General features: G+C 42.2%; 1 protein-coding gene across 1 annotated transcript in view; it reads right to left on the reverse strand.

Annotated features, from left to right (window-relative positions):
- Nucleotides 1-27,555, reverse strand: part of NID2 (nidogen 2) — an 80,833-nt gene that overhangs the window by 1,810 nt on the left and 51,468 nt on the right. The window contains exons 9-19 of the mRNA XM_087728419.1: nucleotides 26,762-26,905; nucleotides 24,150-24,278; nucleotides 20,437-20,580; nucleotides 19,189-19,308; nucleotides 17,322-17,552; nucleotides 14,446-14,667; nucleotides 13,085-13,254; nucleotides 11,706-11,835; nucleotides 8,363-8,534; nucleotides 5,223-5,380; nucleotides 1,860-1,983 (exon numbers count right to left, since the gene is read on the reverse strand). Of these exons, the coding sequence (XP_087584545.1) occupies nucleotides 1,860-1,983; nucleotides 5,223-5,380; nucleotides 8,363-8,534; nucleotides 11,706-11,835; nucleotides 13,085-13,254; nucleotides 14,446-14,667; nucleotides 17,322-17,552; nucleotides 19,189-19,308; nucleotides 20,437-20,580; nucleotides 24,150-24,278; nucleotides 26,762-26,905 (1,744 nt within the window). The remainder of the gene's footprint in view (nucleotides 1-1,859; nucleotides 1,984-5,222; nucleotides 5,381-8,362; nucleotides 8,535-11,705; nucleotides 11,836-13,084; nucleotides 13,255-14,445; nucleotides 14,668-17,321; nucleotides 17,553-19,188; nucleotides 19,309-20,436; nucleotides 20,581-24,149; nucleotides 24,279-26,761; nucleotides 26,906-27,555) is intronic.

Below are 27,555 nucleotides of genomic sequence, written 5' to 3' on the forward strand. Positions count from 1 at the left end.
AGAGATTCCAAGGGCAGGAATGTTGGGGAGTGGGGGGGGGAAACTAGATGAAAGTGAATAAATCATATTGTTGTCAAGAAAGCTACATATCCTATCAGGTCACCAGGAAATCAATTTCATTTGTGGGTGGGGTTTTCTTTTTCTTTTTACCAACCTGAATTGCATTAAAGAAATGTGGCACTTGCCCAAATCAGAAGTGGATCGAATCCAAATCTAAATCTCTTTTGCAGATAGTTAGATATTCTTAATTCTGAGGGACACAGTAATAAATGCAATACTGTACACTTTCCTCCATCTTTGCCCCTTAAGCAGAATTCTAATATCTAAAGTATGAAGGGGTATAATTGACATACTGTATGGTTATAATTTTATGAGGTTTCTTTTTCTCACAGAGCCAATAAGCAAAAGCATAGGTCATTTGTTCCAACCACCTCGTCCTCTACATTTTGTAGGTTTCTTGCCCCCAATCTGTATGATACCCAGGACCAGTTTTAGAGAAAACATTTTTTTCACGGACTGGCAATGATTGGGGGGTGGGGGATGATTTCATGCATTACCTATATTTCACATATGCACGGATGAAACTTCGCTCACTTGTGTGGCCTGTTCCTAACAGGCACTAGACCAGTACCCGTCTGAGAACCAGGGGTTGGGATCCGTGCCTGATAGAATAGGTAGGTAGGTAGGTAGGTAGGTAGGTAGGTAGGTAGGTAGATGATAGATAGATAGATAGATAGATAGATAGATAGATGATGACAGATAGATGATAGATGATAGATAGATAGATAGATAGATAGATAGATAGATAGATGATAGATAGATAGATAGATAGATAGATAGATAGATAGATAGATAGATAGATAGATAGATATAGATGATAGATAGATAGATAGATAGATAGATAGATAGATAGATAGATAGATAGATAGATAGATAGATAGATAGATAGATGATAGATGGATGGATGGATGGATGGATGGATGGATGGATAGATAGATAGATAGATAGATAGATAGATAGATAGATAGATAGATAGATAGATAGATAGATAGATAGATAGATAGATATACAGTATATTATGATATACTAGCCAATAACCTGGCATTGCTTGGGTATTTATTTATAGGGGGAAAATGTCCAAACCAAATATAATTTCTAATGTTGAATTTTCCCCCTTACCAGACAGAGCCCCCTTGTGGAGCCCCCTTGTGGAGTACTGTAAAATCGTTACTCCACTGTGCTGTACAGTAGAAGCCATTTTATGGCAGTATAGTAGAAGTGATTTAAAGGCACAACAGGCTGCATCTTAACAGACCCTGAGGGGCGTTATGGGTGCCTTACCCTCACAGTATTTGTCTCCTGAGAGTAAGTCAACCGTGTACCAAGTTTGGTTGAAATTGCTAGAGGCGTTCCAGAGTTATGCTGGAATACACAAACACACACACACACACACACACACACACACACACACACACACACAGATGTATCTAGATGTGTCGTTTTTACATCAATCATAAAATAGAGATATGAGGGAGAGAAAGCCAATTGTTTCTATCACCCCACCCTTACCACCAAATTGAAATCTCTCCTTCCACAAAAAAAGGGAACAAACCCAAAATCCTAACCTATAATTTTGCAAATTTCTTCAGTAGGGTTACCTCAATTCTCTTTGTCCTGGCAGGACTACATTTTAAGGAACTGCTCACCCAATTATTTTCTATATATGGTTTCTGGGGAAAGCCCACTTTGTATGCAATTTTTCTTCTCTGAATACATTGCCCTCATAAGAACGATATCACACACTTGATGGAGTGGATTGCTAGATGTGTCTTTTAATTTGAAACTTTAGATGATCCTACCTTCTCCAATCTGTATGATAGAAGTGATTGACATAGCCGACGATGCTGAAGGGATAGTTGAGGTTATTCTGAATGACCCGCCTTCCTGTTCCATTGGGTGATACACACTCCAGTTTCTTGGTTCCTTTTCAAAGAAAGAGACATAGATCAGGAATCAAATTCTGTCTACATGTTTCTCTTACTTCAATGGATAATTGCAACTGCATCATCTTGATTATAGAATTAGGTTTATTATGTTGTGATGTTGTAAAGGAATGTCCAGAATGTGAACAGACATTCCTTTGGGAAAGGTCATTTGATCCATTTGTGGGCACTGTTGGAAGAGCAACCTTATGAGATTGAGGGTTGGCAATGGTCATCAATATCATCCTTTTCTAGAAGATGTGCTAGGAATCAATCCTTTTCTCACAAACAGAATGCTCATTCCCATATTAAAACTGACAATGGCAGTATCCGTTGTATTGCCAGCCCTTTGCATGCTATATAGTAATACTAGCTGGATACCTGTGCTTCCCGACAAAACTATGCAATTGGGCAATGCAGGAGAAATCCAGTTCACTTCGGTTAAATCCATTGGCTCAGTGGCAGTCAGTGATTGAAACACATAAGGGAATATCGCTCCCGCTGCCTTGAGTCTAGCAGCTTCCATAGGTGGAAGGTGTAGACATTTTGGTGAGGTACCAACGTTTAGTATGTAAGAAGCCCCAGACCGCTCCTGAGTGAAGGAGTGGAACATCTGCCAGTTTGAATTGAAGTAACGGAATGTGAGGCAACTGACAGTTGGATCAGAGATCTTTTCAGGTGGGGAGGGGGAGTAGAATTTCTAACTCCTTAGCATCAGACTGTGTTAATATAAAGAAACTGGCAGTTGGAACAGAGTTCTTTTCAGGTGGGGAGGGGGAGTAGAACTCCTTAGCATCAGAGCATGTTGAGATTGAGATTGAGAAGTTTATTTATATGCCGCCCTTTTCCCTGGGGGGACTCAGGGCGGCTTACAACTCGAAAAGGGGGGGGGGAACAAACATTTAACACGTAGGACAGTACGTCATTAAAAACACAACATTCATACCATTCGGGTGGGTTACAGTCTTTAGCCCCAGGCCTGACGGGATAGCCAGATTTTGAGGGCTGTGCGGAAGGTCTGGAGGGTGGTGAGGGTGCGAATCTCCACAGGGAGATCGTTCCATAGGGTCGGAGCTGCCACCGAGAAGGCTCTCCTCCGCGTGGTTGCCAGTCGACATTGACTGGCAGATGGGACTCGGAGGAGGCCTAATCTATGGGATCTAATAGGTCGAGTGGAGGTGATTGGCAGTAGGCAGTCTCTCAAGTACCATGTTAATTACTGTAGAAGAAATACTAATGATCTGATGGTCATTTTGAAAAATCCTTTCTTAGTGGGCACCTAGAAACCAAAAGGAACATACGTGCCAAATTTCAAGTTTGTAGGCTTTATGGTTCTGGAGATTTCATGATGAATGAGTGGTATTTGGCTTTTATACATATAGATCAGTGATGCCGAACCTATGGCACGCGTGCCACAGGTGGCACATGGAGCCATTTGTCAGGGCACGCGAGGCGCTGCCCTGTCAGCTGGCCAACGGGCATGCACGTGCTGGCCAGCTGAGTTCACCTCTTTTTAAAGCTATTTTTTGCCCTCCCCAGGCTCCAGAGACTTTATAGGAGCCTGGGGAGGGTGAAAAGAGCCTCCCCGCCCCCTTGCCCCCTGGAGGCTTCATGAGCTTCCCTGAAGCCTCCGGAGCGCAAAAAATCGGCCCTCCGGGCAAACCGGAAGTTCAGGAACGGACTTCCATTTTGCTCAGAGGGTTGTTTTGACTGCTCCAGAGGTTTCAGGGAAGCCTCCTGAAGGTCCCAGAGGGCTTCTGGGGTGGTGGGGAGGCTGTTTTCGCCCTCCCCAGGCTCCTATAAAGCCTCTGGAGCCTGGGGAGGGTGAAAAAGTATGCAAAAAATGGGGGGTAGCGCCTGTAGTGCGTGCATGCGCACTGGAGGGGGTCATACATTGCATTATGGGTGTGGCACACCCGCACACGACCCCCTCTGTGCTCCCCCCACTTATGGCACACAAGCCAAAAAAGGTTCACCTTCGCTGATATAGATTATGGTCTAAGACTCCCCAGGAAGCTTCTAAGGTTCTGTTACTTCAATTAGAAAGGCATCATGGTGGGCAAAAAAGGCTTTTTGGTACACTTTTAGCAAGCACTGCATATTGACCAAAACAGTTTGATCTTTTCTCCTTTTCAGAAAAAAGTATAACAACCTTTACACTTACATAGGCAGATTCTTATCTGTTTTCATTAAGATTTGCATCCAAGTAGCATCAGTGTGATTGCTGATCATGGGTACACAATCCAGCACAGATCTGATTTTGAAGCTATTCCAAGTTATATAAACAAAGATTGACAAAACTTTGATTCTAATTCAAAGTATTGAAAATAGTAGCAGAATAATGTTGATAACTCCTTTCAGTTTCTGATGCCAATATAGAGGGAACTGGAGCTGTTCAGTCACAACATTATATGTGGGTTCACACAACACATTACACTAAGGTAAAATAAGTGATTGCATTATGTATCAGGATATAGGATCCCAGTCATTGATTTACAAAGTTCTGAACCACTGGATTAAACCGACATATAGTTATTTGGTTTTACAGTTGAATAATCATACTCATTTTGATAATACAGATTTAGAACATCCTATTTCAGCTCAATTGGAAGTTAACATTTTTAAAAAGCAAAGTGTAAATTTGGGTTCTTCAGTGTAACTACAGGATGATGGTGGTGATTATAATTCTACAAACTAGGAAATGTGAATAGCTCTGTGCGTATGACTTTATGTTAATCTCTAACTGTCTTGGGTAAAAATGGAACATGTGAGATACAATTGTTTTGACTAAGGATGTCCAATTGCCTTAAATTTCTCATTTAGTGTTTCACACATGCACATTCCCTCTAGCATTTGATCTCAAGCCCACTTTTTATTCAGCTTCATTCTCCTGTACAAACTAAAGCATTAGACAAAGAGCTCCTTTGCATCGTGTCTTCCTGAAGAACACAAGTCCTTCACTCTGAAAACAAGGGAAAATGCTTGCACACAAAGCCTGTAAGAGAAAAGCCCTCCAAAGCTCCTTTTTGTCTCTACACTGGAGAAGACAAGCATAAAGGGCCAGGCACTGCAAAAAAAAGAGACTGGGCCCCTTGGGCTCGTGTCTGATTCAAAATATTGTCCACCTTTTCCATACAGCCATTGATTAGCCTTCAATTGATTTTTAAAAAAAACTAAAACAAGAAGTGGGATACTTTATGCAGAAATCCCGTTCCTTTATCTCAAGAAAATCCATGTTACCTGCATCTGCCCAGCAAATCAGTTTTGAAAAATGATCAAAGGTCAACCCATTTGGCAGCCCAATGTCTTGGTTGACCAAAATCCGTCTGTTTTCTCCAGTCACTGTTGATGTCTCGATTTTGGGAGCTTCCCGGTTCCAGTCTGTCCAATAAAGATTCCTAAAAGGCAACCAAGATTGGCCATGCTTTAAAAGCAGTTAAGCAAAGGGAGAAGAGAGAAAAACCACGTGGAATCTGACAACGACATGCCTCTTCCCAAGAGAACAATCTCATGTTTGGAGATAAGATAATTCACAAAAGTTGTCCTAGGCTACCATCTTGATTTACATGACACATCATCCATAAGGAGTATCCATAAGGAGAAGAATTTTTTCAGGAATAATTAGGAATTTCACATCAGTTACTTTGGGTTTGGTTTTAATTGTTTTTATTACTTAAGGCAACCTTCCCTAACCCAGTTCTTTCCAGAAGGGATGGACTGCAGATCATGTAAAGGAGATTGCTTTAGCATGATTTAGCCAAGGTGGCGCAGTGGTTAAATGCAGCACTGCAGGCTACTGCTAGATCAGCAGTTCAGCGGTTCAAATCTCACCGGCTCAGGGTTGACTCAGCCTTCCATCCTTCCGAGATGGGTAAAATGAGGACCCAGATTGTTGGGGGCAATATGCTGACTCTCTGTAAACCGCTTAGAGAGGGCTGAAAGCCCTATGAAGCGGTATATAAGTCTACTACTGCTATTACTTTTACAGAAATATTGTTTAAGTTTGTCCATGGCTCTAAATACGTACAAGATGAGTGGGAGAATGGAATGGAATTGTTAAAAAACAAACTTTTAATGATGTTCCCACCATGCTATTTATATCATCTGAGAACTTAATGCACTTCATTAGCATAATAGACAATTCTCAGTTTCAATCTGTCATCTCAGGCCCCCCTTTTAGATGACACAGTAATCATACTTGTCTATTTTAAGAACCTATGCTCATTATGAAATCATCCATAATCCTAAGGCATAATATGATTTGTTTGATGTTTAGCACAATGAATAAACTGGCCACTATTCAATTCAGCAGATTTGGACAATTTTCAACTGGTCTTTGGAAATATTGCTAAGGGGGCAATTGGCTTCCAGTTCTAGAGGGTTTTGGAAGAAACGGATTACTTGAATCCTTTTCAGTTGGAATTCAAGCAAAGGTACTTTACCAGGTCAGCACTGATCGCACGTAAGGATGATCTTGGGTGCAACTAGGTCCACCCTGACCTTCCTTGATCTCGCTGTGGTTTTTGACACATGATATATCCTTCTGGAGGAATCCACAGTGCTCCTCACTTTCTTTCAGGGCTGGTTCTATTCAATATAGAGTGAACCTATGGCATGCATGTCACAGGTGGCAGGCGCAACCATTTATTAGGGCACACGAGACATTGCCCTGTCAGATCCAGTGAGCATGTGTGTGCTGCCAGCTGAGTTTGGCCTTCTTTTAAGACCATTTTTTGCCTTAGCATGAAAAATCGGCCCTACGGGTTAGTTTGGGAAGTGACATCCGGTTTGCTCATAGAGCCATTTTTTTGCTCTCTGGAGCCTTCAGGGAAGCTCCTGAAGCCTCTGGAGGGCCTGGGGGGAGAGGCTGTTTTTGCCCTCTCCAGGCTTCTAGAAAGCCTCTGAAGCCTGAGGAGGGCAAAAAAGCATGTCAAAAGCGGAAGGGGGAGCGCTGGTCATACGCACATGCATGGGGGGGTCGCACATGTATGTGTGCTGGGGTCATGCACATCATGACCCCCCCTGCACTCCCCCCGCTTTTGGTACATGATCAAAAAAAGTTAGCCATCACTGGTATAGGGGGAAGAATGGTTTAGTCCTCGGCTACTGTTTGCTGGGTGCTGCAGAACTCTATTCTCTCACATTCCTCTTTTAACATCTACATCAGGGGTGTCAAACTGGAGGCCTGTGAGCCAGATGTGTCACAAGCAGGCCACGCCCACCCCAGCTCCATGAAGGGGTAAAAACATTGCAAAACGTCATGTGATGGCAACGTGATGCCGCAGGTTTGACACCAGTGATCTACATGAAGCCTCTGGGTGAGATCATCCGTCAGCACAGGGTGAAGAAGTATCATCAGTACATGACTGTGATTCACGAGGTTTTTTTTTTACTAGTTTCTGGCAAACATATCATTGCAGTGAATGGATTCATTTAACAATCTGTTGCATTTGCTTAATGACTGCCACCTTCACGTAACGGAGGCAAAAAAAAAAAGTCAGAAAAATACTTCCAGTCTCTGTTCTGATCTAGGCTTCCTGATACAGTAAAAAGCACACACTTAGACCCCAAAACCCTCTTTTTATTTCAAAGGCTGTGAATTATGTTCATTCACAGCCCGTAATGAGCCCCAAACAGTTGTAACGAGTCCTACAGTAAGATGCCAAAGTCTTTCGGGATAAGGCTGATAAGCATCCATCTTTATCTTCCTTGAAACGTTGCCAATGACTTAATTGGCAATTAGCTTGGCAAGGCTACATGGAGCAAAGAGTCAAAACGGAGCTTCAGAAGGTAAACTGATCAGCATGAATCAAGTTGCTTCCTGCAAAGGCTCATGTGCCTTTATGTCCTATGGGAGGGGCCAATCACCTCCAAGCCTTACTCCCGAGTCGTCCCTTCTGTCTTATTTTTCTTGCTTTCTGGCAGCTCTGTGCATGCACGCACTGGGAATGTAGGGAGCCTGTTCCTCTGCCTCGCTGCTGTCCGACTTTGGAGGCTCCAGAGGCAGCACATAACTCCAAGATGACCCAGGCCCCCTCTCTGCCTCCAATGCAGAGCCCTCGTCCGAGCCTTTCCCAGACTCCAGGACTGGCCCATGTTCCTCCTCAACCTCCTCACTGTCTGACTCAGCTGCCAGCTCTACAGGCTGCTGGCAGACCACAACAGTCTCATGGGTACCTCAACTTACAACAGTAATGACATGGCCAGATTTCTGGTTCTAACAGCATCTGTAAGTCAAGGACTACCAATAATGCCAACTATGTTCAGTTGATCCAAGATAGATGTACAGATAAATGGATATAAACTACTTTTTGTTTTGTTTTGTCTTTTCCTTCTTTGCCCAAAGCTGAGACATCATCAAGACAGACCCAGCCACTTACCCATGGATGGGATCCACTGCAATGGCACGGGGATTCACAAGGTCACTGGCAAAAAGCACTCGCCGTTCTGTGCCATCCAGCTTGGCACTCTCCACTTTGTCCAAGCCACTGTCCGTCCAAAACATGGTTCTTCGGAGATGGTCAATGGCAAGACCTTCTGGGCTAATCAGCCCTAAAGGAGGGGAAACAAGCAAAGCATTTACCAGACATTAGGAACATTAAATCATTGGGCTTGTTTAAATAAATCATTCAATAAAGAAATAATTTTGGCACAAGCTGCTATACAATTTACTGTATAGTTTCTTGTTCAGTGTGGTGTTTAATGCTCCTCACTCTTCACAGATCTTTGACTGTGGCTGCCAGTATGTGAGTGTATTGGATCTGTGTTTTCTCAAACCTGTCCTATGTGTAACATCCATAAATGCCTAAATCAGTGTTATGTGCTATTTAGGATGTTGGATTAGAACCAGAAAGACGTACAAGTCCATCCTTAGTCATAGAAGCTCAAAACACCTGTCTCTATGCCTCCTTTTGGCTGTGTTCATACAGCATGCTTCATCTATTCAACCATGAAAAAACAAAGCAAGGTTAAAATTAACCTCAACGTTAAATTGAGCAGGTTGTACATATGCAGTTGCTGGGTCTTCATCCTGATTACCTGCAAGATGTGAACACAGTGAATTATCTGTCACAATGATTCAAAAAGAATTTACAGAATAACAGAGTTGGAAGGGACCTTGGAGGTCTTCTAGTCCAGGGGTGTCAAACTCATGGCCCATGGGCCAGATGCATCACGTGCTGTCCCTGCCCCCAATTGGTTTAGCAAAGAGCAGGAAGTCCCGATATGCCACGTTATGCCGGTGTGATGACATGAGTTTGACACCCGTGTCCCAGGCCACCTTCCTGCTCAAGCAGGAGACTTTATACCATTCTGGATAAATGGTTGTCCAATCTCTTCTTAAAATTCTCCAATGATGGAGCACCCACAACCTTTGGAGGCAAGCAAGCCAACTGATTAATTGTTCTCACTGACAGGAAATTTCTCCTTAACGTTAGGTTGGATCTCTCTTTGACAGGTTTCCATCCATTACTTCTTGAACTGCCCTCAGATGCTTTAAGGAATAGGTGAACACTCCCCCCCCCATCCTCTCTGTGCTCAAATGTTGGGAAACTGCTATCACATCCCCCCTAGCCCTTCTTTTTGTTAGACTAGAATGCCTAACTGTTCATTGTCCAGTTCAGCCTTTAGTCCCCTAATCATCTTTGTTTCCCTTCTCTTTACTCTCAACATACAGATAAACTTTAATTGACTTTCCTGGTGTCTCAGAATGATTAGTTAGCAATTGCTTGTACTAATAATACTAGTAATAATGGTAAATCAGTAGGCCTGTTGATGAGCTGTTTTGTCAATAGTGTTTCCATTTTGTCTTGGCTGGTGGGTGACTGCCGAAAGTTGTAGAAAAAAATTAATAGGCATGAGTTATATTATGTTATAAAATATTAAATTCACTGATGCGTCATATGCAGAGCTCATCACCCCTGACCCCACTTTCTCTCTCTTCTTTTTAGGGAAGTGACTCACACTGAGATGCCAGATACCTGGAACAGCCCAAGACATTGTCAAAGGAGAAAGCCATCTCCATCAATTTCCTCCTCCAAGTTCCTAATTACTATTAAGTCAGCTGTCCTTTGGAAAAGAAATCAATCAGAAGCAGTCCTGGTCACCATTATCACATTATTTACACCTCCGGGTTTGGTTGGGAAGGGAGTGTTTGTGGCAGGCCAGAGACCCAAAAGAAAAGATGGCTGCAGACTTTGATTTACTTTGGGATGCTATTGGGAACCCTGACAGTTTGCTTGTACAAGACAGACAGGACTTGAGCAGAGCTCAAACACACTAAGTGGATTCGCTGAATAACCTCAGCATTTGCTTAACAGCCGTAACAAAAAAAGATTGTAAAATCAGGTCGGCCACGTGATTTATGACTCCAAGTGGTCCATTATGTTCACAAATTGAGGACTACTTGTAATGACAAGGAAGCTGTCTGTGGGTCTTCCTACGGAAGTTTGGCTTAGTGACAGCAGCACCTCACATAGAAAGTCCATACAGAGAGAAGTAAGGACAGCTGAGAAGATTATAGGAAGCTCACTTCCTGTCGTTCAGGATACTGCTTATAAGCGCTATGTGCTTAGAGCTCAAAGCATTGTTAAGGACCCCACACAGCGACTTTATGGTCTCTGTTGCTCTCCTCTGGGAGGAGGTTTTGAGGTATTTCTAGCAAGACTACCAGATTCTGTAACAGCTATGCCGTCCGTCTGGTAAATTTGCAAGGTTCGTTTTTCTTGCCACCTACATGTATACATCTGAACTAGACACAGAGGTGTTTCTCTGTGTCATAGAATATATGTGGATATATGCAGAATTTTGTATTTATTTGTTTGATTTGTCATGTCTCTGTAGTGTATATTGGAGGCGGTGACCTTTTGAGAGCTGTATGTAATGAAATTTCATTTTAATGTATGTCAATTAATATACATTTGTCTGAAACGGTATAAGGTTTCCTGCCTAGGCAGGGGGTTGGTCTAGAAGACCTCCAAGATCCCTTCCAACTCTGCTATTGTATTGTATTACATTTAAAGTGACAATAAAGTTATTCTAAGACGAAGTTCTACCAGAGGATCATCCCACGTGTCCCTACCTGTCATCTGATAAAGCAAACAACTTTACCTCAGCTTCTTGAATGGAAATAACAATATAAATAAATCTCATGAAAGTGTACATTTAATAACTGACTAGGGCTGTTTAATCTGTCTCTAGAAATGATTAACTAGAGGCCAAAAGACAATGAGACAAAAAGGCAATTCATATCATAATGGAGAAGGGTGCTTTTCTGTTTATTGCCCTTATTAGTGTGTTTAATTTGGGCACATGTAAACAAAAAAAAGCTACTCTACTATTATGAGTACACATGGCTAAACAAATATTTTTGCTTTGCCTCAGAGCAGAAATCCTCTGAATACATAAGGGTGGCTTAGAACCAATAGCGCCAATAAGCTGGCTGGCTGGCTGCTTTACAATGTATTTTCTGTTCTGCTACCCCAAAAAAATCTTTTCACAGAGTATGCGAGGTTGGCTTTTTGCCACAACACCTTTGCGTAGCTACTGCACGTGCTGAATCCTGGAGATGAATGCTTTCGTTGAGAAAATACACATACAGCTATATACAGGTTTTCTGTTGAAGCAGAATGGCAGAAACCGTGTCAATTTAATGTGGTTTGGGCTGAGAAAACTCCTTCACAATCCCAACTATGGATATTAATCCAGGGAATGTCCAATTCCTACCTGAACTAATGACAGTCTCTGGATCTGCACTCTGCTCCAAACTTGCCCGGCTAATAGTCCGTGCTGCAACATCTGTCCAGTAGATCATTTTCTCCCTGCAGTCATAGTCAATGCCTACCATGATGGAACCCTATAATGAAAAACACAAAACATATACGAAATAATGACCAGTTCTACAATTATCCCAATTGCCTGTTCATGGAAAAAAACGCTTTGCTCCTAATTATGCAATTTTGGATTATTATTATATTATCTGCTGTCTTCTTTTATGATTTTTGTAGATCTTAATGAGCAATGTAGCTGAAGACTATTTTGGACATAGTGGACTTCAGCTTTGTTTAAATTATAAATGCATCTGAAGTGTCATTTTGGGCACTTGGCAACCAGCTAAACTTTACAGTTGTTTGCAGTTGCAGTTGTTCATGTGACCACCATTTGTGATTGCTATAAAAATGGTCATAAGGGCAAGTCTGATCACATGATGTCTCTATTTACGACTATAACAATTTATGAACACAATTCCAGGCTTAATTATGGCTGTAAGTCAAGGACTATTTGTAATTTGAATTTCTTTGTGGAACAGAGCCAGTAGCTCCAATGGGCCCTTCCAACTGTATGACGATGTTAAATGTCACACAAATGGGCTGCATTTTGGGCTGGGGGCATCTGAGTTTGGAATAAAAGTGATAAAGGGTTTTTTCACTCCTATAGATCTATTTCAGGGGTGTCAAACACAAAGCCCGCCAGCTGGATTCGGCCCATGATGTGGTCAGATCCAGCCCGCAGGGCCGTCCTGGAAAATGTAAGAGGCCGGCCTGCATGGCTTCAGCCCAGTCTACCCAGTGCAAAGAGGAAACATGCCAGGAGTTTGGGGAATGGCATCAAGCTGGCCATGCCCACCCAGTCTGCCACACCCACCCAGTCCGCCATGACAGCCCTGATGCAGTGGTGGGTTTCCATTATTTTTACTACTGGTTCGCTCGTGCGCACGCATGCTCTCTCTCGCGCGATGCTTCTGCGCATGCAGAGAGGCGTCCGGGCGGGTGGGCGGAGCCTCCCACTGCTGTCACTACTGGTTTGCCCAATCTGGGCCGAACCAGGAGCAACCCGCCTCTGGCCCGATGCGACCCTCAATGAAATTGAGTTTGACATCCGTGATCGCTTGATTGCTATTTCCCACTTCAAAACAGCAGGAAACCATGGCACCCACTTTTAGCACCTGAAGTTGGAAGGAGGTCCAAGAGCCACAAAAAAGGAAGTTGGAGAACAAATTTCTCTTGGAGCCCCTGTTTCATTAATGGATCATAATTCCATCAACCTCCTTGACTAAAGCCCAGCCTCCTCCCAAGTCTGGTCCACCTTGCATAGAAATACATTACATGCAGTGAGAGAACCGTCTTCGCTGCCTCCTTCTTAAACCTTGTTCCATTCAGTGGCAAGGAACCGATTTGCTGGCCCTGAGCATAGAGCAAGAATGTCCCGGATCCAGGCAGAATTATCTCAGGACGCGGAGTCGGGCGGATGGTTGGAGGAGGGACGCTAGGAAGGCCTGTAGACAAAAGTGAGATATCACTGGGTCACAAGAATGAAAGGCCTGTTCCTCCACCCAAGGCCAGTCTGCCTGGCAATCTAGATCACCACATGAAACATCTGCCTTACTGCACATCTCCTTCTGAAGGATGATTGCTGAAAATATGCTGCTTTTCTCCAGCATATGAAGCTCTCTAAGCTAAGAAGTTCATTTCAATGGCACTTCCCCTTGGAGCTATTAAAGAGTGTGTTTTCTCAGTGCACTGCCTCCTGCTGATTGCCTTTGTGGGATCCCCTGATTTTATTCTTGGTTGAGTTTCTACATTCACTCATGAAACGGACAGGTTGTGCTCATTTAGCAACTGCCTTGTTCCCAGTTACAACAGCGATCAAAAAATAACTTCACAATCAATCCTTGCATTTACAATCTTTGCAGGTCTGTAAAGCAAAGGAAAGCTGGAGGAAATCAGAAGCAGAGCTGTAGTTTTACCTGGCTGCTTTGTTTACCGACTGAGTTGCCAGTCCCCATTGTGGCTGCTAAACAAGGAGAACTCTATAGACCAACTTTCCGCTAAGATAAAGGATTACCGTACGTCAGTACTACAGCTGCTTTTTAATAAGACTATGTAAGGGATTTTTAAATTTAAATTAAAAAGCTGCTTCAAGCATTACTCTGGAATTCGAAAGAGGTGTAAACATTCTTAAACTGTTACACAAACTACACTAAGTGTTTAACAAAAAAAACATTAATTTTTCTTTTTTTAAATGCCTTTAATTAATTAAAAAGGAGCACCAGTTTGGAATTGGATTTTACACACACATATATGTATTTCTAACAGTGTAACACGGGTCTACTGGTGCTTCTAAATCTATTCATCTCAAAATATATTTGCTGACTCCACTCACAAGGAATAGAAGATGCGTCTTCCAATATGTAAAGATAAAATATACTCTTCATTTCAGAACAATTGTTCTTGTCTTAATGCAGATTTAAATACCAAATAATTCAACTAGCAAACAACCTGAGATGATTAATTAACATATATTTGATTCAGCTTTTGATCCATCCCTGGTAATGTCACAATGTTATCCGACGAATCCCCTGATACCCCCAAGCTCAAAAAAGATTTTAAAAGATTCCCAGCTCAGCTGAAGATTCCCAGCTCCTCATTGCCCCATGGAGCCTTGTGACTCATTGTCATCCTCTTACATGCAGGGGGTACCCCAGGCTCCGATCGGGTGCCTTGAATTTCCCGGCCATGTTCATCCACACACCAGCAGTAGCCGCTATTTCCATGACACTGTAGTGGGTTAAAGTTGCCCAGAGGGTCGCATTGGGGCACATACTGGTCACCCTGTGGTCTGCCTCCATAATGTTCCAGCAGGCTCTGTCTCCAGCGTTCACACATCGTTTGTGGCCTCTGAGTTGGCTCTAAAGATAGAAAGAATTATAGGACTGAAGTTGATACCATTATATGAACTATGTGAAGCCTGAACTCTAAAAAGCTCTTTATTTACATATTCCCTCCCCCCAACTCACTCATGGCGGCTCTTAGCGGCTTTCAGAAATAAAACCATTTTTCAACCTGAATTTTGAAAGTTAATCTGAAGAATTCTTATTTCTTCTTACTGTGCAAAAGCACTGAATGGCAACCTTTACCAACTTATTATTTTCCAGATGTGCTAAACCACAGCAGTCGTCCAGGACAACTGGAGGGTATCAAAGTGGGGAAGACCAAATTAACATACAGCTCTCCCTCATATTTGTCAGATACTCGAGGACAAATGTTAATAGCTGAGTTTCGTTGTATTTATTTTATTTACAGAAAAATGTGTTCCTCATCATTCCAATGTTTGGATTACATCATCAATTCCAAGGAAAAGATATAATAAAAATAGGCAGATGCAAAGGATGTTTAAGTTCTTCTAATATGCTGTCCACAAAGGAAGAGAAAGAGTTGGCCCACAAAAAACAAGGAATTCGGAATTGCGGTTCTGAATTGCAACTGAGTTTAAAGAAGCCACTGATCTCATCCAGATCAGCCTACAAAAGAGAGGAAGCTTCCCCCACAGATTTTGTTCTCTCCACCTTCCAACCTCATAATTTGACCTACAGTGAAATGAAAGCCAAGAAAAGCTAGCCATATCTTTAAGCTATGCATTTAAAGACAGTGTAAATCAAAGTTAAATTAAGCTCTGGTCATTCTGCTGCATCCTACATTATTTGCTGGCAAATAAATAAATGTCAACACCATCTGTCTTTTCATCTGGGAAAAGAGTGTGTTGCCTTGTAGGATTTGATTTGGCTAGAACAGGGCTTTCCTAAATAGCAAAATGAGAAGTGAGCGAAGGACAATGCCGTAGTCCCAAATTCTTATTTTCCTGTTGGAGGAAAAAAATTAGTAATGGAAATTGAAGAGCTCTATGAACATGCTTTTCAGCCCCGCCCCACCCCCAGGTTCAAGATATATGAAACTCCTTTAGAGCAATATTTCTCAACCTTGCTGACATGTTGGTTTGTGAATTCTGGAAATAGATGCCTACTCATCTTAAAGGTGCCACAGTTGAGAGAAACAAAGTGGAGAGAGTTAGATTGTGCCAGATTAACTATATCGTAGCAATAACACTTAGACTTATATACAGCTTCATAGTGTTTTACAGCCCTCTCAGTATTTACAGAGTCAGCATATTGCCTCCAACATCTGGGTCCTCATTTTACTGACTTGGAAGGATGGAAGGCTGAGTCAACCTTTGAACCGGTCAGGATTGAACTCCTGGCATTGGGCAGAGTTAGCCTGCAATACTGCATTCTAACCACTGCACCACCACAGCTTCTATGGTACGTTTTGGCAAAAACATAACAAATCCACACTGCATAAGGCAACCTCCCCAAAAATCTTACTTTTTGCTTATAGAAAATAAAACAACTTACATTTTAAGAGCTATAATTGGTGTAAAAATAAGTGAAGCTAACAACAGAGCCAGAACAAGATAAAACCTCTGTTGATTGGAGAAGGGATAAATGTTCTGTGTGAATTCTTACCCCTTATCAAAGCCAGGGCAATAAAAAAATATTAAAAACTGCAAAATAAGCTATGCACGTTTAAAAAAATATACATAGTGAAAGTGAGGAAGGGGAACAGATGGACAGTTCAATGAATTATAACTGGGGATAATATGGAAGGGCAAAACTCAACTGTTAGCTTTTTCTTACCAGAAAGCCAAGTCTTCCCAGAGCTACGTCTGTTGTCAGGAGCCGAGGTGGCGCAGTGGTTAAATGCAGCACTGCAGGCTACTTCAGCTGACTGCAGTTCTGCAGTTCGGCTGTTCAAATCTCACCGGCTCAGGGTTGACTCAGCCTTCCATCCTTCCGGGGTGGGTAAAATGAGGACCCGGATTGTTGTTGGGGGCGATATGCTGACTCTGTAAACCGCTTAGAGAGGGCTGAAAGCCCTATGAAGCGGTATATAAGTCTAACTGCTATTGCTATTGCTATTGCTATTAGCTTTAGGTCTCAAACTACTAATCAAGAACTTTCAAAAGATGATGGCTACTCATCTTTTGTTATTAATCCATGAAAAACACATTGAGAAAAGGTGAGCAATCTCTCAGTTCTCAGTTCAGGTGGAGAACAAAGATGTTTCTTTCTCTGACTTTAGAGAAGACAAGTCATAGATTCTCTTTTGCAATTCACTACACCAAAGATTTGTTTAAATCTGGGATGTCCAACCTGGAGAACTTTAAAATTTGTAGACTTCAACTCCCAGAATTCCTCAGCTAGCATGGTCTGAATCAGGAGTCTCCACCCTTGGCAACTTTTAAGACTTGTGGACTTCAGCTCCCAAAGTTCCTAAGCCAGCTGGCTGAGGAATTCTGGGAGTTGAAGTCCACAAGTCTTAAAATTTCCAAGGGTGGAGATTCCTGGTCTAAATCATGTAGAAATGCCAAACGGTGCAGAGAAATAATGAACTAAGTCCTCTGTTTTAACCGTATTTTAACATTATGTGTTTTAAGTGCTTCTGTTGTTTTACTTTTTTGAAAGGGTTGTTAGCAACTTAAGGCTATACACATTTTTAAGAAACAAACCTGGAATTCTGCAACGTGGTGGAGCATCACCTGGAGGGATTCTGCTCCCAGGAATCTCCTGGCCATCAATATCAACACACCAACACTGCCCAGTGCTGCTGTGGCACTGCAGTGGCCGATAGTTTCCCTTTTCATCACATTCAGGCACATGAGGTCCTCCTGGAATGGGAGAACCTCTCTGGCTGGAATATAGTCGCTCATGTTGACAACGAGTCAATCCCGTCACACTTTCTGTGGGTCAGAAGGAAATGAGGTTGTAACCCTGGGGTCTTGGCAGCAAGAGTGAGCTTTCAAAAGGATCTCCCCTGGTGGACAGCCCAGGGCAAGAAACGCAGCCAGGAAGAATGGCCAGCAAACCTATCAACTCAGTTTGCAGAATTTCTGCAGAATTTCAATTATTACCAGTACTATGGTTTATAACAGTGATGACGAACCTTTTCGACACTGAGTGCCAAAAAGGGAGCACTTCGCGCTTGTCTGGGCCACGACCAGGAAGAGGAGTTGCCCCGGGGACATGCGCGCACCAGAAAATGAACTTCCAGTTTCCAGCACACACATACAGGCTGGTCAGCAAGTCTTCCGGTTACTGCCGCACATGTGCATGCACCGGTCAGATGGTTGGCATACATGCTCATGCCAGAAAACAAAAGATCAGCTTTTATGGTTTCCGGCACTGCCACATGCACAAAGGTCAGTTGATCATCGCATGTCATACACAGCAGTAACCGGAAGACTTGCTGGCCTGCACGCATGCATGTGCTGGAAACCGGAAGTTCATTTTCCGGAATGCCCATGTCCCCTGGGTGCTCTTCTTCCTGGTCCCAGAAGAGGAACAGGCAATATCACAGGTGCCAGGAGACATGGCTCCATGTGCCATTTCGGGCACGCATGTCATAGGTTCACCATCACGGGTATATAATATAGAACAAGAAGCAATGGGTGGAAACTAATCAAGGAGAGAAGCAACTTAGAACTGAGGAGAAATTTTCTGATAGTTAGAACAATTAATCAGTGGAACAACTTGCCTCCAGAAGTTGTGAATGCCCCAATATCGGAAGTCTTTAAGAAGATGTTGGATAACCATTTGTCTGAAATGGCATAGGGTTTCCTGCCTAGGCAGGGGGTTGGACTAGAAGACCTCCAAGGTCCCTTCCAACTCTGCTATTGTATTGTGTTGTATTAAGTATCAATAGTAATATTTTTGGCTGCTGGAATTCTTGGGCCATTGATGTTACCTCGTCTTATGGGAAGCTGCTGTGAAACCCAGTGGGAGACAAGAGCATATAGATATGATAGGAGGAAGAAGATGCACACGATTAGCACAACTTGGAAATCCACCCCCGGCTAACGAAACTTATACAGGTAGACTTACAAAAATCCATTTAGTGACCATTCAAAGTTACAAAGGCAGTGAAAAAAGTGACCTATGGCCATTTTCACACTTATGACCATTGCAGCATCCCCCGTGGTAGATCCAAATTAGGATGGTTGGCAACTGATGCATATTTATGATGGATTCCAGTGTCCGGGGATCATGTGATCACCTTTTGTATCCTTGAGATTAGCAAAGTCAATGGAGAAGCCAGATTCACTTAATAACCATCTTATTAACTTAACAACTGCAGTGATTCACTTAACAATCGTGGCAAAAACGGTTGTAAAAGGGGAAAAAACAAAACAAACAAACAAATTCAGGCACTAAACAAATGTCTCACTTAGCAATAGAAATTTTGGGCTCACTTGTGGTCGTAAGTCAACAACCTGTACTTTGATAACGGTACTTGGGGAGCTGAAGACCTTGCACTGGAAGATGGGGATGGATGGGCACTTGGATGGTTTTGTAACTATCCCACCTTTGGACCCGTACCTGGAGTGCACTGGAAACCGTCCCCCACATAGCCAGCCCGACAACTGCAGGAGAAGGAGCCGGGTGAATTGTGGCAAATGGCAGCTTGGTGGCATTTTCCTTCCTGGCATTCATCCACGTCTGTCAAAGAGGTAGAAAACATCAGGATTGGATTCAGTTTGGGTTCAATCTGAACCTGAGGCATACGCCAGAATGGTTTCCGCTATCTCAAGATTTTCTGGGAATTTTATCCAAGTTATATATGTTTGCTTTTTTCCAGTGGCTGTTCCCTCCCCCCGCAAAAAATAAGAAGCAGGGATTTCATGGTTCTCCCACATTCACAAATAAGGTGGCCCAAATCTTTCTGTTGATTGTGGATATTGAGATGAATGGGCTAAGCAAACACACACTCATTTGAAATTTTCTTCGATTTAGAATTAGAGCCAATTTTATTTAGTAGTTAAGGCATCCAGGCTACAAGCTACTAGATTGTGAGTTCTAGTCCCATTTTAGGCATGAAAGCTAGCGGGATAATTTTGGCCCAGCCATTCTCTCTCAGCCCATCTCAGCTCATAGGATGGTTGTTGAAGGAAGATAGGAGGACAAAGGAGTATTGTACATGTTTGCTGCCTTGAATTATCCATAAAAATAATAAAGGCAGGAAATATACAAACAAATTCCGGATTTTCCAATCCATCTCTCTGGTTTGGATACAGAGACATTTTTACCTCTGATCTAGCATCAATATTTTTTTAATAGACTGATGCTTGGGGGAGATTGGGGGAGAACTATATTTTCAGACTTGCAATATCCTGTCATAGCTTTGCAAAAAACTGGAATTGGTTCATGTGGATTCAGATTCCTATCTGACTCATCTGGTGAATCTGAAAGGATCATTCTCTGTAGCACTTCATTGATTTCATAAATGCAACACAGTATAGTTTTCTATACATAGCATAAAGGTAAAAAAGAATATATGCAGTGCTATCTTCATTTTAGATGTTAAAAGGGGTTTGTGGCTCCTGGTGGGTTTTTTTTTTTTCCTGTGGGAGACGGGTCCAAATGCCTCTTCGAGTGTTTAAGGTTGCCGACCCCTGTCCTTTACAGTCTGAGAAACTAGGGAGGGCCTTTTCTAGAGAGGATCTTTTCTGAGCCTGTTGCCCCTTCCACTATCCAGCTGCTGGTTGTCTCTTATTTGGCTATTCCCTTGGTAGCATCTCTTCATCCCAAGGTCTTTCCCACATGCCATTACAACTATCTGTCAATTACCTGTGCAGTTGTGTCCATTGCCAGCATAACCAGTTAGGCACAGGCAGCTGAATGAAACGCCTCCATGATAGACACATCGTGCCCGGTCAGCTGTATCACAGTTGTGAGTCCCTTTTTCACAAGGATTGGGTGGTGGACCAATAGCTGAAAAGGTTAAAATTGGGAGAGGAGAAGGAGAAGTCAATTCTGCACTGCAGTTCATTTTCCTTTCAAGGGAAGTGATGGGAAGCCCTAGAGCCCTTGATCTATGCTTGAGCCCATGTTATGTTATGTCATGTCATATATTATTATATTATGTTATATTATATTATATCACATCACATCACATCACATCACATCACATCACATCACATCACATCACATCACTATACTACACTACACTACACTACACTACACTACACTACATTACATATCAATCTTGTTTTTCTTAGAGTTTGCCCCGGAGGGTAGTATACAGGATCTGCTCAGAGGTGGGAATCACAGATGTTTACCACCGGTTCACAAATGTGACATGGCCACACTCGTATTCATGTGCACCTTCCGCACATGCGCATGGCCTTCCAACCTTCACACACACGGCATTGAAAACGAGGCTACATAGGACGTCATGGTGGGCAGATCGCCCACAGGTAGCCACTACCGGTTTGCCCGAACTGGTCCGAACTGACTGAATACCACCTCTGGGTCTGCTTGCTGTTGCAGGATGTGACAAAGTGTTTTTCAGCTGGCCTGTTAGAGAGTCTGACTGTACCGAATGATTGCTCAAGACCACTCAGCTGACTTCGATGGCTAAGGCAATATTTTGCCCACTGAAGGTGAAACATTTGCAGGATGAGAAAAGTATTGCCTTTTCTTAAAAATGAGAGCGAGAGAAAGTACTAAACATCTTCCCATTACTCCTTCCTTTACTCCAATTTATAACCGGTTCCTGGTGCTTTGCATCAAAATAACTCTACAGCTTCCCACTGATTTTAATCAGAGCTGAGCGTGAAAGCTTGCACTCACTGTGTATAAAATCTTTTTTTTCCCCATAGAAAGCATCGGAAATGGTACTGTAGAGAAATGTATGAGAAAAGAGGGGGAGGAGATCTAAACTTCTCATACAGTACTATGTCTCACCTGACACCAGAGCTAAAATTTACATGATTTATAAAGAATAAACAATAGGATTTCCCAAGAGAAAATTCATCCGCAGAATTTTCCAGTAACTTAAAGGTCTAGTTTATGACATATGAGAGTGGATTCATTCTGGAGTAACACAAAAGCACTGAAAAGAGACACTCCTTGCCAAATATAGCATTTGTTTTATTTAATGTATTTCACAGTTCGGATGTTTTAATCCTTATGGTCTAAATTTATGTGAAAAATACCAAGTAAAACCTCAAGCCTTAAAGCAGCAGGCTGGACTTTCCAAACAGATTCTCAGGTTTCTTCTCTTTCCCATCTACCTCCATTCTCCCAATTTCCAACCTCCCTGCCTTTTCTTGACAGCTTCTTAGTTGTCAGTGGAAAGTTAATTAAAAACAGGCTGGAAAACAAACATGCATTTCCCATTCAAATCAGAGAAATCCGTGACAAAAGAAAGGCCAAACATTGTGTTATTGGTTACACCTGCTAAAGTAATTCATGCATCCTTTTATATACATATACATACACATATATATATATATCTGTCATATGTCATCTCTGTCATATGACATACAACAAAGAATTCAAATTATCAAGATTGTGCAAGCATAGAGATCCAGCAGAATTTCTGCTTCCTGAGATTCTCATTTCTGAACAAGAAAATAAAAAGAGAATGTATTTATTATTTAAAAGATCTACAACTACAAAGCACATTAGCAATCTGCCCAAATTAGCAAACAATACAATGCAAATTAAAAATCAAGTATGAAAAACCGAAGACCCTACAACAATGATGGCTAGCCTTTCTGCCATCGCATGCCAAAAGCGGGGGAAGTGCAGGGGGGTCGTGCGTGGGCATGCCCACACCCATAATTCTATGCACGTGACACCACCCCCGTGCATATGCATGCATGACCTACCCATGAGCGTGCAACCCCTGCCCTCTCCCCACTTTGGGCGCGTGATGGACCCATTTTTCATCCTCCCCAGGCTCCAGAGGCTTTCTAGGAGCCTGGGGAGGGCGAAAATGGCTCCCCCCGGAGGCCCTCTAGGGGATGAAAAATGGCCCTACAAGCAACCCAGAAGTCCATCCCCAAACTTCCGGGTTGCCCCTAGGGCCATTTTTCAACCTCCGGAGGCTTCAGGATGCTTTGCTGAAGCCTCTGGGGGGAGAAAACAGCCCAATAAGCAAACTGGAGGTCTGTTCCTGAACTTCCGGTTTGTGCGTTGGATTGTTTTTCTCCTTTGTATGCCCTAACAAATGGCTATGCATGCCACCACAGCCCTACAACAAAACTAACATTTTCTGATGAACTTCTCTCATCAGAACTTTTCAGTTTCAACTCCAGCCAGAAACCAAATGGCAAACTGTGGGAAAGGTTGGTCTGATGATACAGAGAAGACCATAATGAGATGGAAATTTAGTGTATTTGATACCAGGTTGTTGATGTCAAGTGAGTGTAATTCTCTATATCACATGTGCCTTTTGGTTGATGAATACATTCCACAACAAGTGGCTTGAAGACTCCTATGGATGTCTCTGGATTAGGGAGACATTGGGTCTTGTACCAAATACAATGAATATGCTTGGGATAAAACTGGGTCTAATATCTATGGTGTACTGGCCTCAACATGCCTAATATGGCTGGAAATTCTTTTTTTTTTCTTTTCTTATGGCTGGAAATTCTGTGTACAACATACATATGATTGAGACTGGTTAACACTTCTGCATTTTACAACAAAGTGTTATATAACAGTCTTGTCTGCCTAAAGCCATGATCAATAGTAATAGATATCCCTAGTCTGTCGATGTGTTGTGAGATTAAAGAGATATGCTGGAGAGACATGAACAACAGAGAGACATGGAGTGATAGAGACAAAGTCAACCACAGTTTATCCTGGATCAAGATAAATTCAAAACCACTATGAAATTCTTGGAAGCTTGGTATTGAGACAAAGTCATCAACAGATACATAGAGATAAACCACATTTACACACCATTCAAGAGAAACAATAAAAAAGTTAAGAAAAAAGCAAAAAAGCAATACACATCCTTTCCATCAGTCAATAATTCAGATAAGCAGGGATTAACCCCAGACTAACAATCAAGCAGACAACAATACCCTAATTCAGGAATTACCAACCTAATTCAGGAAAAAAAAACATGCTTCTACCAACATCTTTCAGGGCAAGCTACTTTATAAACAGAGGGAAAACCCCACACTCACTAGTAACTAATGATGTTACCTAGTTTGGCAATGAAACATCTGCAAGCAAACAACCAAATTCAGACAGCACCAATAACTCCAAAAGAAAAATGAGTATGTTGTATGTTTCTGAGTAAGAGAAAGGAGGAGAACATAATAGATCTCAATGAAGAGGATCTGATTCTAAGAGATAATTATATTAATTGAGAATACTGATAATCATTAGACTTTGTACAATATGCTATTTTATCTCATGGCCTCTCCTTTTTTGCTCTCCTCTCCTCAGATGAGCCCCAAACTGTGATTTTGGCTAATTTTGCCAGGTCTTATATCCCCTCTGTTCAGAGCAAGCCCCCTCAAAATAAAGCAATCCCATACCTATGCAGGAAGCTCGGTCAGGTGCCAACTGGTATCCTCTGGGACATTCACATCGATAGGTGCCCGGTGTATTGATGCACAGAGCACCTTGGCTGCATCTGCTGAAGCCCTCAGTACATTCATTGACATCTGAGAAGGGGCAACAAGATTAATGGGACAAATCAATCTCCAGGCCTAAAGCAGGAAAGCTTCCATTAATATTTCCAGATGCTACAGCACATTTTATATTATAACCATTGATTCCCTGGTTTCTCATCTAGCTCATTCCAGTCAGGACATTCAACCTTGTTTCAGCTATGAAAACACAATTGGGGCCAAATGATTCCAGATGTTTGCAAGTGGGAAGTCCCAAAGCTTAATAATCTCTGAAATGTGTTGAAAACGCCAGTTCATCTCTAACCGATACCAGCAGATGGGTAGAAATGAACTTCCCTTTAATTTAGCACAGATCTGGAAACAAACACGGACCTCTGGTAAGTTTAGCCACTGCAGTTTGAAGTAAGTTTATCCTATCTCAGAATCAATGAACCATAGGGCTAGAGGAGGCCTTGGAGATCTTCTAGTCTAGGGGTACCCAACCCCAGGGCCATAACCCATTTGGAACCGAACTGTGCAAGCAGCGTGTATGCAGCTCCCCCTTGCATGAGTGGCGAGCACTTGCGTGTGAAGCTCCGCTTGTGCAAGCGACAAATGCACATAACCACTGCTTGTGCAAATGGAGCTGCGCAAGCTCTCACACACGCCTGTCACTTACACAAAACCATTCCCTCTCCCTCCCGTTGGGCTGCCAACCTGGAAAATTTGGGGACCGCTATTCTAGTCCAACTCCTTGCCCAAGGCTGAAATCCTTATATCATCCCAGACAGGAGAAATTGTATCATCCTGAACAGATAGTTGTCCAATTTTTCTTTGAAAACCTCCAGTGATGGACCACACCATTCCTAAGCAAGACATCATGTGACTGCATCTTGTGATTTTACTGCCAGCTTCTCCATCGACTCTGCTTGTCAGAAACCAGTTGTGAAGCATACAAACAGCAATCGTCTGAGTATGGAATGCTGCAACATTTGTAAGTGTGAGAACCAGTCATAAAGTTACTTTTTCAGCAATGTGGTTGACTTGAATGATTATCAAATATGGCAGTCATTAAGCGAGGACTACCTGCATTTGGGAAGAGAGCTAACAAAATAGTAAGCCACTGCTTTGTAGGTCCAAGTTCAGATCTCTGTATCCCTAGTAGGGTAAGAAATGGTTCAATCCAAATTCATAGAGATCCACTTGCAATTCAATCAGAAAAAGCACTTTGTGCTTCTCAGACTTTTTTTAATTAAGTGTTTTATTTTAATATATATATAAGTATTAAATACATGAACAGTGTGGCATCTGAGTATCAATAATTTTGGTACCAAATAACAGTGATGAGATTAACAATTTTGATAGCTTAATTATATCAATCATATTCACAACATTATAATAACATTGTACATAATACAATCATCTTTCAACTTTTAGTCCTGGGATGGCGAACCTATGGCACGTGTGCTAGTAGGGTCGTTTTTCATCCTCTGGAGCCATCAGGGAAGTCTCCTGAAGGTCCCTGAAGGCTCCGGAGGACTAAAAACGGTCCTACGGACAAACTGGAAGTGACTGGAAGTGACTTCCAGTTTGCTCATAGGGTCATTTTTTGCCCTCCAGAGCCTTCAGGGAAGCCACCAGAAGCCCCCTGAAGGCTCTGGAGGGCTAAAACTGGCCATACGAGCAAACTGGAGGTCCGTTCCAGAGCTTCCAGTTTCCTGTAGGGTTGGTTTCTTGCACTCTGGAGGCTTCAGGGAAGCTCCTGAAGCCTTCAGAGGGCCTCCATGGGGGAGGCTGTTTTCGCCCTCCCCAGGCTCCTATAAAGGAACATGCAAAAAAAAAGGGTCATGTGCGCATGTGCACTGGGGCCGTGCATTGCATTATGGGTGTGGCACGCCCATGCACGACCTCCCCTGCGCTCCCCCCGCTTTTGGCACATGAGCCAAAAAAGGTTCGCCATCAGTGTTCTAGTCCTTTCATCTACATACTAATTTTAGCATACCACATAGAAATATACATAATAATATTTACCCCTTTCTAATTTCTATCTCTATTCTATAACTTAATATCACAAATCTTTTATTGGTAGGTACTCTATTTCTATCCTTCATCACTTTTCGATTTTATTATTTCAGTTCTTATTCATTTTTCTTTTTTTCCTTTGGATAAATATTACAATTAACATTGTTTATTTTTTTAAAAAAAGCTTCTCAGATGTTGTTGAACTACAACCTTCCATAATACTGACGTAGTTTAATCCATGCTTTAATTTAGCAATTGCGTTCACATAAAACGCTGCCCCAGGCTAAAGACAAAACAGCTATACATTATTTTATCTGTTTTTCCCTAATATACTTTGTGAATTTACAAAAAATGGGCCAATTTAGTAATAAAGTGAAGCATCCTCTGCAAATAACAGTTACTACAGGTAGCTTCTGTTGTTCCCCAAAACAAATCTGTAAACTCACAGCAAACTCCTAGGACAAAATGTCAGAGCTTTGAGACAAGACAAGAAGTAAAAGATTTGTCCTACTCACCTACACACTCTTTGCCATCTCCCCAGTATCCAGCAGTGCACTCACAAAGGTAATCCAGACCAAGCCCTGGTTGGCATCGTGCCATTGTGTCACAAATGTGAGTGCCATCATAGCATGGGTTCACTGTAGTTGGCCCAGAACTATCTAAAACAGCAAGAAAATCAGTGAAAAGAGATCATTTGTATCTATATTCTGCCTTTCCCCTAAAGAACAACAACAACAATAATAATCTTTATTGTCATTGTACATATATACAATGAAGTTGATTTAGCCTCTACTGGTGCAATCCATAACAAAACACAAAACAACATGGATAATATAGAAAATGGTTCTTATGCAAGTAATTACAGAGAAACCAGCCATATTTTTCCATGGATGCATGGAGTGTTTTTAGTTGTATTTAGGATTTCTGACAGCCCATGGGTAAAAGCTGTTTTTAAACCTGTTTGTCTGGCTGGCTATACTTCTGTGTCTTCTGCCCGATGGTAAAAGTGAGAAAAGACACTGACCAGGATGTGAAGCGTCCCTAAGTGTCTTCCTTACTCTGCTGAAACAACGAGACCTGGAGATGTCAGGTGTTAGGGGACAACCAATGGTTTCTTGTGTCAAATTAATCACTCTCTGTAGTGCCTTCCTTTCCGCAGCCATTGAACCTTACATACCATACTGTTATACGGTATGTAGGATACTGTCAGGGTTCCAAATAGCATCCAAAATAAATCAGAGTCCAAGGCAAAGTATTGCTCAAAGTTCTATTTATTAAGAGAGCCATGTTGGCACACCTGGGAAAACCT

This window comes from Thamnophis sirtalis, unplaced genomic scaffold, assembly GCF_051295495.1.
Source record: "Thamnophis sirtalis isolate CommonGarterSnake01/CBP01778 unplaced genomic scaffold, rThaSir2_p1.2 scaffold_1, whole genome shotgun sequence".
Lineage (NCBI taxonomy): Eukaryota > Metazoa > Chordata > Lepidosauria > Squamata > Natricidae > Thamnophis > Thamnophis sirtalis.